The sequence below is a fragment of the Physcomitrium patens genome, chromosome 16 (assembly GCF_059467195.1).
Source record: "Physcomitrium patens ecotype Gransden chromosome 16, ASM5946719v1, whole genome shotgun sequence".
NCBI lineage: Eukaryota > Viridiplantae > Streptophyta > Bryopsida > Funariales > Funariaceae > Physcomitrium > Physcomitrium patens.
The window spans coordinates 5184987-5199708 of NC_143425.1; the positions used below are offsets into that span (position 1 = coordinate 5184987).

At 40.5% G+C, this 14722-nt stretch overlaps 2 protein-coding genes and 1 long non-coding RNA gene across 4 annotated transcripts; 2 read left to right on the plus strand and 1 right to left on the minus strand.

Annotated features, from left to right (window-relative positions):
* Nucleotides 1–1871: 1871 nt before the first annotated feature.
* LOC112293087 (uncharacterized) lies at nucleotides 1872–6295 on the plus strand. Of its 2 annotated transcripts, none has more exons than XM_024542160.3 (9): nucleotides 1872–2214; nucleotides 3088–3171; nucleotides 3327–3428; nucleotides 3694–3798; nucleotides 3914–3964; nucleotides 4205–4500; nucleotides 4801–4984; nucleotides 5096–5334; nucleotides 5546–6295. In XM_024542160.3, the coding sequence occupies exons 2-9, from the start codon at nucleotides 3103–3105 to the stop codon at nucleotides 5799–5801; spliced, it is 1302 nt and encodes a 433-aa protein (XP_024397928.1). In that variant the 5' UTR covers nucleotides 1872–2214; nucleotides 3088–3102; the 3' UTR covers nucleotides 5802–6295. The 2 variants fall into 2 exon arrangements, with proteins under 2 accessions (XP_024397928.1, XP_024397927.1); XM_024542159.3 differs by lacking the exon at nucleotides 1872–2214 and adding an exon at nucleotides 2221–2469.
* A 4328-nt stretch (nucleotides 6296–10623) lies between these two features.
* Nucleotides 10624–12569, plus strand: LOC112293089 (uncharacterized). Its single transcript, XM_024542162.3, has 3 exons — nucleotides 10624–10731; nucleotides 11171–11529; nucleotides 11815–12569. The coding sequence occupies exons 1-3, from the start codon at nucleotides 10626–10628 to the stop codon at nucleotides 12091–12093; spliced, it is 744 nt and encodes a 247-aa protein (XP_024397930.1). The 5' UTR covers nucleotides 10624–10625; the 3' UTR covers nucleotides 12094–12569.
* On the minus strand, nucleotides 10624–14478 carry LOC149987611 (uncharacterized). The gene is made up of 3 exons (XR_016506945.1): nucleotides 14101–14478; nucleotides 11049–13706; nucleotides 10624–10762 (listed from the first exon to the last, which is right to left on the minus strand). It is a non-coding gene; the product is annotated as an uncharacterized LOC149987611 (long non-coding RNA).
* Nucleotides 14479–14722: the final 244 nt, after the last annotated feature.

Below are 14722 nucleotides of genomic sequence, written 5' to 3' on the forward strand. Positions count from 1 at the left end.
TGCCTAGATATATGACACATGTCCAATTTACAAAACAAGTGTTTAATTTTTTGGACAAATTTTTCAAGTGTGTGCCACATGGCCAATTTAAAATTCAAGTGGTTAAATGTTGTGGCATGTAGCCAACTTATTGGCCAAGTTATCAATCTATCAATTATTTATAGATACATATAAAGTTTAGAAAGCTCTCTAAAAAAATATCAACAATTTAATGCACTTCTACTTACTTCTTCTTAGTTCTATTCATTTAAGTAAATATATTAGTTAATATGATTATCTACTACAAGTCGACAATGTTAATTATATCATTTGATTTATCAATATTTATTATACATTTTTTTGAAAAACTAATTTAAATTTAGTTTTTCACCAAATTTATATAAAAAACTAAGATAGAATAAAAACTCAATATTTATAAATTTTTAAGAAATTAAATAATATATATATATATATATATATATATATAAAATTTAGAAAGAGTTTTTTTAAAATTAGTTTTATAGGAGTTAAATAATTCTAATATAAATCTTTATTTTGGTGAATTTAAATATTATATTTTTAATAGTAAGCTAATCTAATCTAATAATGTGTTTTTTTGCTTAATATTAATAATATATAATAAATAAATTATTATTTTTTAAAAAATTATTATATTTATAGAATACTTCATCATATTATATTAGATTAATTTTATTAATTAAAATTATTATTTAAAATATCAAACATTAATATCCTTTTATTAAACATTGAGTTAAAATTAAAAATAAATTAGAATATTATAATTCATATTTTAAAAACCATTTAAAATGAATTAATATCTACAAAGAAGATGATTAAACATCTCATTTGTTTTTGAACTCAATTTTCTATAAGATATTATTTATAGTTTTATTAAATATTTATTATTTTATCTGAATAATTATTCTATTTTAAATTAAATATATTTTGGTATTTATGAATTAATAGGCTAATTATAGAGAATTTTAAAAAATACACTAAGATATAAGAATTCACAAATCTTTATTTAGGAGAAAACCAAGAGTATTACAATTCTTTTATTAATTTAGTTTAAAAGACCGTTTGTCATTACAAGCAAGAAATAAAGTTTTTCTTCTTTGTAGCTACAAAATGACCAATTGATATTGCAAAAAATTAATTTGCTAATTTTTTTGATCCATTTATTAATCCTGAAGGAATTCCATAAAAGAGCTTATTCTATAAAAATACTAAAATTTATGAAAAATATAAATTGTATCTTGAGTTTGTACCCATTTTGATGTGCATTTATTGGCAATATATTTTCACCAATAAATACCAAAGTTGGATACATAATAACAATTTTTGTGTTCCTTTTTTGGTATTATGTATTTAAATTTAAGTATTGTGTATTTTATTTGAACTTATAAAATAATTACAATAAAATATTTGAACATTCATAACCTATGATTTGTATGTTAATAAACAGTTACGATGACAATAACACAGTAGAAAAAAAATTCTAAAAGTTAGTAATTTATGAGTATAGATTCCATATATATACATATATATATTAAAATTCTTAAAAGAGAATTTCAGAAATGCTTTACAGATGATTCGATGGCAAATCTTGTCAAGAAATTTTTCACAGTGGCTCGCATAGCAAAGCATTCAAATAGAATGGGATGTTTTCAATAGTCCTACTTGAGAATCTTTTAATCATTTAAAAAAATTCCAAGTACTAACTAACTAACTAACTAACTAACTATATATATATATATATATATACACTTATATAATACATACACATACATAGTGTAATTTTTAATAATCACAAAGAAATTGAGGGTAAAAATGACAGAAAATGATTAGAACTCAACAAAAACACGAATACAACTCCATTCTATTATTTAACCCAACAAGTGCCCACCTGCACTTGATTCCTAGTTAATCATTGGCACGATGGAAGCACAAGGGTCGGTCTTAGGCGGTGACCGCACGGCCACGGTACCCACATACACGGGCTCCTACACCCACTCCCACAGCGAACAGCGAGTGATTCGTGAAGCGGCAGAGGCAGCGCTCGTCGCTCACCGCGTTCGAACCGCTCAATCTCACGTTAAGCATGACCCGATGGATCGAAGCCACACACGCACGCACGCACGCACGCACGCACTCAGAGGAGCCGAATATTCAGGAATCGGGCGATGCATTTGAAGCTGATTTCTTCTCGCTGAGGTCGTCCTGCCCCCGCAGTCTGCATTGCTATAATTACGCAGGATCACTGTCTGGCTGCTCTGTCTGCGCAGGCTGGATCCTGAATTGGCTTCCTCCCTTTGCTTAATTGGTTGCGCTGCCTAAACTCCACCGCTTCTTCCCCTTTCAGCACCTTCTCAGCCATTCACGCACCCCCTGAGTGTGCATTGCTCTTGTCTACGTTGTATGATGGCCGCTGGCTTCACTGCCCCAGCCGGATCCGCGATTTCTTGCCAGGTTACTTGCCTTTCCGGCGTACTTGAGGTGGCTGTGTTTAGACTCAAATGTTTCACTACTTGTCGCCCTGCTTGTTCGCTCCTTGGTTCACATTTCGTACCCTCTGGATCCTCCTTTGTTGTTAGATCCGTTCGAGGACCACATCGAGGGCGTGGCGTTTGTTGGTGGTGTGTCAGACGTTGTCCTTGGCTGATGAGGAGCTGTGAGTTCTTGATGGGGAACTGTTGAAGTGATTGAACAATGTGGTGTGTAATTTTTGTTTAAAAAGAGTTAGAGACAATGTTTTTTTATTACTGTTAAGTGAAATGTTATATAAGTTGGATGGTCAACTTGGGTCTGATGACTTGGTTGTTCTCTGACGTCGGGCAACTGGAACACACACGGAAGGTAATATGGTACGATTAGTCTGCCCGTGAGGGTGTGTGGAGCCCGTCTCGTTTTCTGTTGAGTGATCTGAGTAGGTGGAGAGAATGATTTTTTCGTTGTGTTGAGTAACTTGAGGAGGTCAACGAGCAATAAAGCTATTCATATAAATTCGAGGATTGAAATTGATGTGTTAGTTTGTGGTCACGTTTATGTTTTGTGATGCTCTTTGCTTAATTATGTTTTCTTTCGCAGCTGCCTGTTACTGGAATGAGGTCCACAACGATGGTGAGTAAATGCACCATGGGGGCGCTGGCCTATTCTCAAGTTGCTGCTCTGGTACGTCCCTTCGTCTTTGCTGAGTACAAACTTGTCTTCTTCTACTGAGGCTACAGTGGGTGAACTAACGAGTGCATTCGCAGATTTTTTTTAATATTTTCACTTCAATGAAGCGAATCTTGATACTGAATTTGTTTTTTGGCTTATTTTTGTAGAAGCATACGATTGCCCAGTCTTCTACGATGCTTACAAACCCCACTGGTTCGAGAACTTTGTCCGGCCTGTCTGGGTTGAGAGGACTTCGCCTGTCAAGAAGGGTGAGCAATAATTTATCTGTACGGAGTGAAATGTTGCTGGTACAGAGTTTCTTCAGTAATGCTTGCTAGTCTCATGCTGTCATATGGGAACAATTTATGTAGATTTGAAGATTTATAGTATATTAAATAATGTGCCAAAATTCATAGAGATATCGAAGCTGTGAAAACTGTGACAGACGTCCAGGTTTTAACGTGGATCTCAACTTAGAAGGGGTCTTGAAATTGTTGCAGCAGGTTGTTAACGTTACTATTCGCATTATTTCAGGGTCCTAAAAATGAACATACACGAAACTTGACGATTGTTGCCACAGCTGCACCTCTTTCTAGGCAATTCACTTCAGTGCCAGGGTTTACTCAAATTGGAGAGCCGGTGAGATTTCAAAACTCACCTTAAACCATTTTAAACAGATTGATGGCGTTCTAGATTGGCGGTATCATTATTTGAAATGCTAACCTTGACTTGTGTGTAAACCGCTGGTTAACAGGTCCCTGAGGGCGTTAACCTTAGCGATGTCGTCAAGAGTCTTCCAAAGGAGGTATGGAACATCTAAGAAATTCTCAAAGCAAATCCCGGCAACATCACTACAAATCGGCTCGTCTGTTTGAAGTTCTGTGCTCTTAACTGTAGTGGAATTGCACTTTTGGTGCACGATTCACCTAATTATTAGTCAGAAACTGTCAGAGAAAATCGAAGTCACATACTCTCCCTGTATAGACGACACATGTCCACGAAAACCCTGATCATATCAACCTTTTGCCATGTTTCTATGCTGCAGGTTTTTGAGATTGATGATGTTAAGGCATGGCAGACTGTTGCTATTACTGTGGGAGCAGTTGCCCTTGGGTATGCTGCTCTAGCTGTGGCTCCGTGGTATCTCTATCCACTAGTTTATGCCTATTTGGGGACTGCAATGACGGGCCTATTTGTTGTTGGTCACGATTGTGGGCATAATTCTTTCTCCAGAAGCCAATTAGTCAATGACATCGTTGGAACAGTTATGTTTATGCCTTTGATATATCCTTTTGAGCCTTGGAGAATCAAGCACAATACTCATCATGCTCACACTAACAAGTGAGTTCTGAACCATTCTTTTCTGCTCTAATTCTACATTTTGCCTCTTTCTTTCTTTCTTTCTTTCTTTCTTTCTTTCCTTCCTCCTACTCCTCCAACAGATGTGTATATATATATATAACCATATTCAAATTTCAGTGAATAATTTATGCACGCATCATGATAGGAGTATAATGGATGAGTGGTAGACATTGAGCCACTAGTAGTACTGCTTGATGAGCACCACTAATTCCACTTTTATTAGTCAGCGCTGGTTTACATTGCAAAATGTGCTTTTTAATAACCAAACTGTCTTGGTAGGTTGATAATCGATACAGCATGGCAACCATTCAGACCATACATGTATGACAGAGCCAAGGGGTTTGCTAAGTTTGCAATGGAAGCTGCCATGGGGCCTCTTTGGTGGATAGCCTCTGTGGGTCATTGGTTGTTCTGGCATTTTGATCTCAGCAAGTACAGACCTCAAGATGTCCAGAAAGTGAAGGTAGGTGCTGTGTCAGCTTTTTATTTGTACACATTGTATGTTAGAACTTATGATTCACCTTGCTCTCGTACTTAATGGCTTAATATTCAATGGTTCTTTTTGGGTGTGAAGGTGAGCTTGGCTGCTGTCGCAGCATTTGGCGTCTTTGTATTGCTACCGTTGCTTTTCTTGACTGGTCCCTTGGGATTCGTGAAGTGGTGGGTGGTGCCCTGGTTGGGTTACCATTTTTGGATGAGCACTTTCACTCTTGTTCACCACACAGCACCTCACATCCCCTTCAAGCAAGCTCGGGAATGGAGCGTAGTGGAAGCGCAGTTGAATGGAACGATTCATTGCGAGTATCCTGCGTGGTAAGTCGGCGCTGTTGGTATTGCTCAGTTCTAAGAGCAGCGGAAATCAACGAGTTTAGAAGCCACATATGTGTTTTTGAAATCCGCACCCGGTGCATTGCCACTTTTTGCTCAGTAATTTTGCTAATGCTTAAATCTCCGTGCTGAATTTGCAAGTTGGCCGTAGAATAAGCACTGATTAACTTCATAAATGACTTTGTTCATCCTCCAGGATTGAGTTTCTCTGCCACGATATTAGTGTACACATTCCTCATCACATTTCCTCGAAGATCCCAAGCTACAATCTCCGGAAAGCATATGCATCTCTTCAGCAAAACTGGGATAAACACTTGAACAAAGCTGAATTTGGAGTTCCTCTGATGACCACCATTGTAACACAATGCAACTTATTTGACGATAAGAAGAAAAGGTGGGTGAAATTTGACAAAGCTTTACGTAGTGAACCGGTACAGCCAGCCGAAGACTAATTCTCGGCTAGGTTTGGCACAAACGTGGGAAAATTTTTCGATCCTCTGATTGGTTCGAGGTACTCAAGTATTCCTCGTGAACGGGAAGATAATGAGATTTGGAGCTCTTCAGTATTGCGAAGACTTTTTTCTGAAGGTGGAGGAGGTGATCATTCATAGTAGATGGAGTTACACTCGATCTGGTTTGTGTATGCCCGCTGGCCTTGTTGGACACATTTGGTCTAAAGTGCCTATTCAAAATATAGGTATGAGACGAGAAATAATCTAAAAGACGAGAAAATTTAGCACATTCAAAACGGGAAATGCAAGAGGAAATGCTGATCCTTAGAACTTTCGAATTGGCAGATCCTCCGGGATTGTCGGCTGTTTTTGGAGGATATGACTACTTAAAGGTCTTAATGTGAAGAATCCCAAGTACATGTGGACTTTAGAATAACATGCTCTGTTTTCAGGTTTAGTTGATCTCTAATGCAATTGAGCGATTTTTTACCCCACTCCACGCACGTTTCATCTGCCGCTCAAATTCCACTGTTATCCTTGTCTACTGATTCCTGCTCACTTTGGCTTCATGAATTAAACCTTGTACAAAATATTAATGGAATTTTTATTTGTTTTAGCCAAAACAAATTGGCTACATTGACACCCCGCCTTGGTTGGTTAGATATGTTCCCGGTCCTTGGATCTTCTTCCTCAAGGTAACGTGTACGTGGGACGATACTCCTAGACCTTGACGTTGGGTTTTGGCTCATTTACGAATCTCTGTTTTTTTAACTGATTGCAAACAGTCGATTCTCGAGCCCTTCGTCCTGTAATTTATGTCGTTCTACAGAACCAAGATGAAAGAACTGATCAATGGACCTTCTGGCAAAATAAACTCATCCTGTCAAGCTTGTTTTATGAGGCAGACACCTTCCATGCCGCTCACACCCCAGAGAAAATGCACCTTTGAAGACGACAATCCCTTCCAACATGTTTTCATTCTGCCTGCACATGTTGGGGAGGGGGGATCATCCCTCTTAAAAAGGTGCAATTCATTAACCCAAATATCTAGATAATCCTTAAACAAAGCCAACATTCCGATTGGAATCTTCACAGTTGATTCCAACCAGATCAACAGCTTGCAGAATCTACTGCAGGAGACAGGCACCCAAATTTATGCTCCTCCAAGCCTCCCCAAGAAATCGCTCGTTTGTCTATTTGTTTCTATTCTCTTTTCGCTGTACCCATCTACAGGAGGAATTGCTCTTCACACATTTTGGTAAACAGAAATCTAAATTCTGGGAATTGACGATCAACCAAATTGCAATTGAGACAAATTGCACTTTCTCCACCTTCTTTTTCTTCGTCTTCTTCCTCTACTTCTGAAACTTCATCTTCCCATACTCTCATCAACTCATTGGGTTTAATTCCCAGATTTCTTCGTCGCTAAGCTGGTGCTTCGGACACTCAAATGCTAGGGAGGCATTCGTCTGTATGCTTTAGACGCAAGCATCTTCGGCGATTTAGAACAGGTGGCATGCAGAAAGGTGGTGAAGACAAATCCCACCTCACACAGTTGTCCCCATTGCAGTGGTGCATCGATTCCACGGTGCAAAAATGTAAAAAAGAGAGATTCGTCATTCCCAAGACCGTGTCAAAGCTTCGGCGGCATGATTGTTGGAATCCTTCAGGTAGTGATTTGGCGGCTGCCTCGGAGAGCCCATCCGCTAGGCTTAGGAAGACGATCGTGTGGGTGATTTAGTGAGAATGGTGAAAGACTATGTTGAAAGTTTCCTACTCGTAGGCAAAGGAACCAACACCAGGTCGTGAGAGCCTCGAGAAAAGTCCAATGCAATTCTCCCTGGGGGAATTTGATTGGGAGTAACTTGTGAGAACATGGAAAAACGCGAAGTGGGAATGGATCAGGGAAGCTCCAAGAACACGATGGCAGGGGTTGAAAAATTGCCAACTCTGCGGATGAAATCACGCAATAGAAACAGTTCCATTTGTCTTTGACATCTACTAAATCTAATATATTCTCCAGTTTAGCATATTCTTGTTTAAAAGGTGGAGCTTCATGGTCACCACAATGATCATCCCACTGTGGAGGCAATGGTCTTCATCGTCTCCTCCTTGTTTGGATTCTCTTTTTAATTTTAATTTTTATGTATGTTTTTTCGTTTTTTAGGTTTTTATTTTTCATTTTTTTATTTTTTAGCATGGTCTTTTTCTACAAGTCCTGATGGCACCAGCATTGGAGCTCAAGGCAAGGAAGCTGAAATGACTTTTCAGCTGGGTGGGCGAGGACTTTTCAAAAAAGTAGTCTAATCTATGATCTGCGAAGAGCGGTTGAGGGAGATGGAATTACGGGGTTGCAGACTGCAACCGGCCAGGGGCTCTCTCTTCCACTTTGTGTCACGAGCAAACCCAAAGTTACACGCCTCAAAAGCACAAGGTTTCTCACAATGTTTAGAACAGTGATGGAGTGGTGGTAATGGAACCCAAATGGACAATCAGTTGAGAGAGCATCTTTGTGGTTTAGTACGACCTTGCGTCGCCGAAATTCTGGCCAGCGGTTTCAGCATTGTGGTACACCAGGACATGATAACCAAGGTGGGTGATGGTACTTGAGGACTCCTTGCATGCAAATTTCATGTTCATTTTGTCTGGAAAGAGAAAAGAAAAATAGCATTGAAAGAATCTATATACGATTTCGTAATGGTTGAAAAGAGAAGAGTTAAGGAAAGCAAAGAAGAACGATGTTTCGACCTTGCGAATGTTTCGACCACGCTGAGCCGGGCGCCGGGGGAAGGTTGCGGTCTCAGAATATTACATGAAATCAAACAACAAGCCGTGTCTCTCAAAGGAAACATTTCGCCAAGGGAACTGGGAGAACATTCGCATGGAAATGCATCATGGCCACCTTTCCTCGTCATGGGAAGCTGAAGGATGGGTCCTTTGATAGGACCGCCACCCAGATCTGCTTTCTTCTTCTTCTTCTTCTTTTTTAATCTTTTCTACACAAATTGGAAATGATTACTCCGATCAACGGTCTTCATCATTTACTTGCAACACTGTGTGGGCATGTATGATCCAAAGGGAGGGTGAGAGAGGGAAATTTTGCCTGGTTACCCCCCATTCATCTGGAGGATTGAGATGAGGTGTACGAGGGGTGAAACGGCGAGACTCAGTCCGAGCGCCAGGTTGCATGTGGCCCCACAAAAACCTTGGTGGTGCAGCTGTGATGGGCTTGAATATGATGTTGGAGCAATGCTCACAAGCACCCTTGCCTGGGCTCATCAGGATTCTTCTTCATGCTCATCTCACAGATCGTTAGCCATGCCTATTTACCCCACCAGAATTGGTCAAGAATACATCGCTCCCAAAGTCTACAACGTCCTCATAAGCAGAGACCATATCAACCTCGGGAGTTGTGTTGGTCTTTCTTGCACTCCACTTCTGCCCCCCTCCGTTCCCATTTCAATATTCTCACATTCATCGCTGCACTCAGTAGCCGCTGCATGAAGGCTGTGAACTCGTATTTAAGGGGTTGCATGCTTTACCCATGTTATATATTGTTGAGGATGTGGAGTACTCTCAACGAGCGCAGTCTAAACACGAGGCGGAGTTCGTCAATTACGAGTGATTGGTTTCAAGAGTAAGTAGGCTCGAGTATTAAGATTGTCGTGTTCCTGTTGAGCTTCATGAATGATGTTGACCTTTCATGAAAAAAGGAAGAGTTTCTTGTTACTGTGTGGAATTGCTTGTTGTTTTGTGTTAACTGTAGTCTTTGACCGCTCAATCAATCATATCATTAGTCATTCATTACTTGTTCACTTTATTGGCCTTCCCGTAGCCTCTCTCTGCCTTAGAAGGACAAGAGTGAATTTGATCGCTGCAGCATGAGGTAGCCTATCCATTCTTCGTGTAGTTCCTACTTGCATAGGAGTATGTAGTTTAGCTAGCCTCTGCGTAGTCCAATTTGCACAGTGCAGGTAGCCCGTTGAAGGTGCCTGGTTTGTTAGACTTTTCCAAGCTTCAAATGCAGGGCTAGCGTTACTGAAGAGAAACAAACCATTTTAAGCGCCGGTCAACATGCCAGAGGTATGCTCATCCTTGGCTTGCCTCCAATGCAGCTCTATTGAATTCTTCAGGAGAAGAAGTCAAGTGAGTATGGAGAGATTGTCACTTATGACCCCGCTGATCATGACCTGTTTGCCGATCATGTGCCTTTCTGTGAATGTGCAGTTGCCTGAAGCCGTGTCTACTCAGCTGCAATTGATTTGGTCTTGTTCAATGTCCTTTCCAATCACAAATCTGTGTGCTGAGCCCCGTGATAGCAGATTAAACCTAATCGAGATCAGATGAGTCAATAAAAATTAGTCATGGACCAATATTTGCAGACACTGGCGACGCTGGAGCCCTGACAGTGGCCATGGCGGACATTTCCTTTTGTCGTGATGTAGGCACTTGAATTTTCTAGACCTTCAGAAGACTTTCAGAGTCCGTAAAGAATAGAAAAGAGGAGCAGCGTCTGCGACTATCGGAGAAAGAGAAAGAAGACAACAAAGAGGTACACCGATCTGCATACTATACCTTGTCCTTCAATAAAACTTGTTTTGTGTATTAGTTTTTTCTTTTGGCACCACTACATTCCCTTTCACTGATCGTTACGTCGCTCCTTTACTCCTCCTTACTTAAATTTGCACATGGAGGGACGTGCTCTGCGAATTTGAGTCATCCGATCAAAATTTCTGAGCTGCTCTTACCTATACATGTACTGAAGTGCCTGGCAAAAATCAAATTTCTATTTTCATGCTTCTGATTGGGTGAATGCAGAAAATCATGGGGGACGTACACACCATGGAGGTGCGGACAGTGATCCTCAAGGTGGTATTGCATTGCGAGGGTTGCGCTCGGACAGTGAAGCGAGCTGTGAAGCGCATTCCAGGTGCCTACGAAATCCACTTCCAGAACCGCTCCTAGAAAGGCAGTTGTTGACGAATAGTTAGTCACACTTATATTCTCTCGGAAGTTCATATGACTTCTGAGGTATATGATTCAGTTCGTAAAATTAAGTACTGTGTAATTGGTCTGTGCACACAACACCCGGCGTACTATGGTGTGCAGTGGATGTAAGAGATAGCAACTGAATGACTTAAAAAGGACCTAAGCGTTCATAATCTGATTCTAGGTTCAAATTTTGGTCTTCTCATAAAACCATTAAAATCCAAGAGAGTAGAATGATCAGCTGTTGAAGTGACGTACACCAGAATTGTTGTAGTGAGGAGAGAACTGTCCTAGCTCCCTTGGAAGCAAACAAGAGAGCATACATGATGCTGCGAACCACAGACTTCGTTCTACTAACGAAAATTGGAACCTTGGAATAGGGGTGACGGCATACAATGTGGACTTCCAAGGACAGAAGGTGACAGTCACAGGGGTGGTCTCTCCAGATGATGTCTACAAACACGTAGCTCGAACTGGGAAAATCACGGTGCTGGTGCCCCCTCCACCGCCACCGCCACCGCCACCCCCGGAAGAACCAGCTCCAGCGCCTGCCCCCGAGCCGGCCCCGGAGCCCCCGAAGGAAGAGCCACCCAAGGAGGAGCCTAAGCCAGAAGAAGCCAAACCCGAGGAGCCAAAGCCAGAAGAAGCCGCAGCGCCTCCTGCTGAAGAAAAGAAGGATGATCCTCCAAAGGAAGAACCTAAGCCAGAAGAAACCAAAGCAGAAGAACCCAAAAAGGAGGTAGTATGTCACCATGTGTTATAAATCTTAAATGCATAAAATCGACTCTGGATTAGATCTTGACAACTAGACGTGCGAAAATTTATAGTTTTGAAATAGCATAACATATGGGTTACTTGTGAGTTGGTAGTGAGAACAATTCAGTTCAATTCAACTGCTCCAGGATCCTGAACATTGTGGGAGGACTCTCTCTCGCTCTCTCTCTCTCTCGTGCTCTGTCTCGTGCTTTCTCTTTACGATTCATCTGATCGGTTTTGAATGTTGGTATTAAATCTATGAATGCAGGATGAGAAGAAAGAGGAGGCTGCTCCCGCTCCTGCACCTGCACCTGAACCAAAAGCGGAAGAAGCAAAGCCTGAGGAAAAGCCGAAAGAAGAAGCGGCTCCTGCACCTGCAGCAGATGAGAAGAAACCCGAGGAACCAAAGCCTGAAGAGCCTGCACCTCCACCTCCACCTCCGCCTGCACAGGAGAAGAAACCAGATGATGAACCGCCTCCATTGGAAGAGATGTACCCTATAACCTTCGTCCTTGGTCCAGATTACACTAGATACTATTACTACTGAAAATAGGCTGCTAAACAAACCCTCTGCGCAAAGGATGTCAAATTACTGACAAAGAAGTCACGAATGGTTTGCATGGGGTTAAACGCTTGTTGAGAAGGTTTTTTGAAAGAATTTGGATAAGAGTGTCTAGAAAAGTGCAGTGTTGCTTGCAGACTGGTAGGGGGTCTTCTCACAGAAGAAGGCCATTCACTGCAGCTTACGAAATCATTACAACGCTAGGATTTGGTTAGAAGATTATGAAACGCAGTATACAATTAGAGCTGAACGGACGTCGTATTGATTGATTGTTACGTGTAGTACAAGAAAATATGCTCTTGGTCATACAGAAAAATAAAAGGATGGATCGTAGGCGTGAAGAGGGTAATGAAAGAAGTTCCAGATTTTAATGCTGTAGGAGGCTGGAGTCCTCATGAGATTTGATAGTGACATAGTACTTTGAGTACATAAAAAATTGGAGCATATCTTCCACTTCACTATTTTCCGCGCACAAATGCCGCTATTGAGACTGTTGTAAAGAAGTTATCTAGGTTTTTGTCTGCGTTCTCACATCTAACATTAAAATCATCATGAAATCTTCGACATACTTCGTGCTTTCATGCGATCTGAGTGCTCAATGGGCATTGAACCATGGAAAACATGAAAGCAGATTCGTTGAGATTCAAAGGTTCAACAAAAGAGCCTCATGAATTTCGAAGGAATCGTTATTCATGAATTCGCCAATAGCATTTGTGAACATAAAGCACTCATATGTTTACATACGAAGCGTTGGCAAACCATACTTTCCGTAAACAGTAGCAACCAGCTACAATCTAGAGTGCATAATCAAGGGCTGCGAAAGGATCAAACGCATATCAAACAGTGTATTTTTCTCCACTTAAAATAAACGCTCTTTCCCTTCAGTCAGAGGATACATGAAATTTCAATACCTGATTGGTTCCTGCAAATTCTATATAACTGACACTTAAACTAGCAAAGCTCTAACCAAAACCATGGACCCACTTCTGTGATGCCTAAATGAATTTCGTACCAGCAGGCTTCCCAAGTAAACGATGCCTGATCTTTCACTACGCATCCCCAACTTAGTCCACTGTGCAGGATGAATGCCACTCAAACAAACAAGAGCCATATTATGGCCCCAACGTCACGCATTGTTGGCCAACTGCTACAATCGGTGACGATCAATTACAATGCAGACTCTGGATTTTACATGAAAGCACTTAATTTTTTAATTAGTTAAGTTCACTTCCAGTCTTCTCCTGATCAGTCTACAAAACCTCACGATTAACAGGTATAAACAAGTACGAGACGAAGGAAAGGATTCCTTAGTGATGTGTGTGTGTCAGCTGCCTCGGATATGACATGCAAAAGACATGCAGAATAGTCAGACAGACAGGTCAGCATCAAGTAGGGTTCTATCCAGAGCAGAATCATGGCAAACTCGATTGACTAGTCCAGACTAATCGGCAATCGGCAATTGGCAATCACGAGGGCATTGACGGTTACATGCGACAGAGTTTCTCAACATGCATAATAGATTCAGATGACCTCATTCAGTTGTCCCGGTCACCTCTTCGATTTATACGTTGAGCATTTGCTTCAACCGTTTTCGATTCCTGCACAAGGATTTGCTGATTTCTTCAATGCTAAGTTGTGAAAGGTCTCCTTAACCCACAATAAGACCATCTTTCAGGCTGCTGCTAAATTCATCACATCGCATCAATCTCTCAACAGTAACGAGTGACCACTGACTAGTAACAAGACTAAGCTCTGCATCTGCATAAGTTGAGTGACCTGGTTACTCGGATCATGAGAGGTATCCAGAAGAATTCAAGAATTTTTCATGTCAGCAATGCTGTACAATTCATCCATAGAGCTCTCCAATTATCGCACAGACTGACGACCAACTTACTACGGAGAGGGATCCACACTCACGGAGTTTAGGAATGAAAATGTCACTCTTCGACAACAAATAGACCAGGAAGATGATCCAAGACAAGACGCTCTCACCTCTCAAAGGTTGAGTTTCTCATCATCGAACTTGAGTAATCCTAACAACGCTAAGTGACATCGGGAGGTGGCAAAACAGACACGGTTCTGTGAAGACAGTTTCAGACAGTCCCAGACGGAGAATTGAACGAGTACAGGATTGGCGAACAATGAAGAGAGGACTTCTCACAATGGTCTTCCTCACCGTTGTAATAACTTTGCCGTGGGTGCGACATGGTTCATGACCACTCTCACAATGTGAAAGTGTACCTACTCCCTTGATGGCCTTTCACGAAACATTAAGAAATATATGCGGTACACAAGTAATAAAATCTACCTTTTCCAATAATTATAAAACTATTTCTAATAACAAAAACTAATGTCTATTGTTGGTGATAAGCAAAAGCACTCTTTATTGAAATAACTTAACCATCGTACACAAACACAAACAAAACATTAATGCTAAAATTAACTATTAAAATGCTTCATTTTATGCTTTTATACAACTTTTATAAAAACTTCGTTTAATTTTTGTAAGTCTTTTGAGGTATTTATTTATTTATTTATAGATGTGTGTATTTTTAAAAATAAAAAAGTTTATTTTTAATTTTTAATTTCTTTTTTTACTATTTTAAATGGATTT

What these genes read in the sequence shown, in the direction of transcription:
- LOC112293089 (XM_024542162.3), top strand. Translation starts at nt 10,626, where the DNA reads ATGGGGGACGTACACACCATGGAGGTGCGGACAGTGATCCTCAAGGTG. An exon ending in AGCTGTGAAGCGCATTCCAG is followed by an intron (nt 10,732 to 11,170) that starts GTGCCTACGAAA and finishes ACCTTGGAATAG; the next exon opens with GGGTGACGGCATACAATGTG. An exon ending in CAGAAGAACCCAAAAAGGAG is followed by an intron (nt 11,530 to 11,814) that starts GTAGTATGTCAC and finishes CTATGAATGCAG; the next exon opens with GATGAGAAGAAAGAGGAGGC.
- LOC112293087 (XM_024542159.3), top strand. Translation starts at nt 2,419, where the DNA reads ATGATGGCCGCTGGCTTCACTGCCCCAGCCGGATCCGCGATTTCTTGC. An exon ending in CATCATGCTCACACTAACAA is followed by an intron (nt 4,501 to 4,800) that starts GTGAGTTCTGAA and finishes CTGTCTTGGTAG; the next exon opens with GTTGATAATCGATACAGCAT. An exon ending in CATTGCGAGTATCCTGCGTG is followed by an intron (nt 5,335 to 5,545) that starts GTAAGTCGGCGC and finishes TTCATCCTCCAG; the next exon opens with GATTGAGTTTCTCTGCCACG.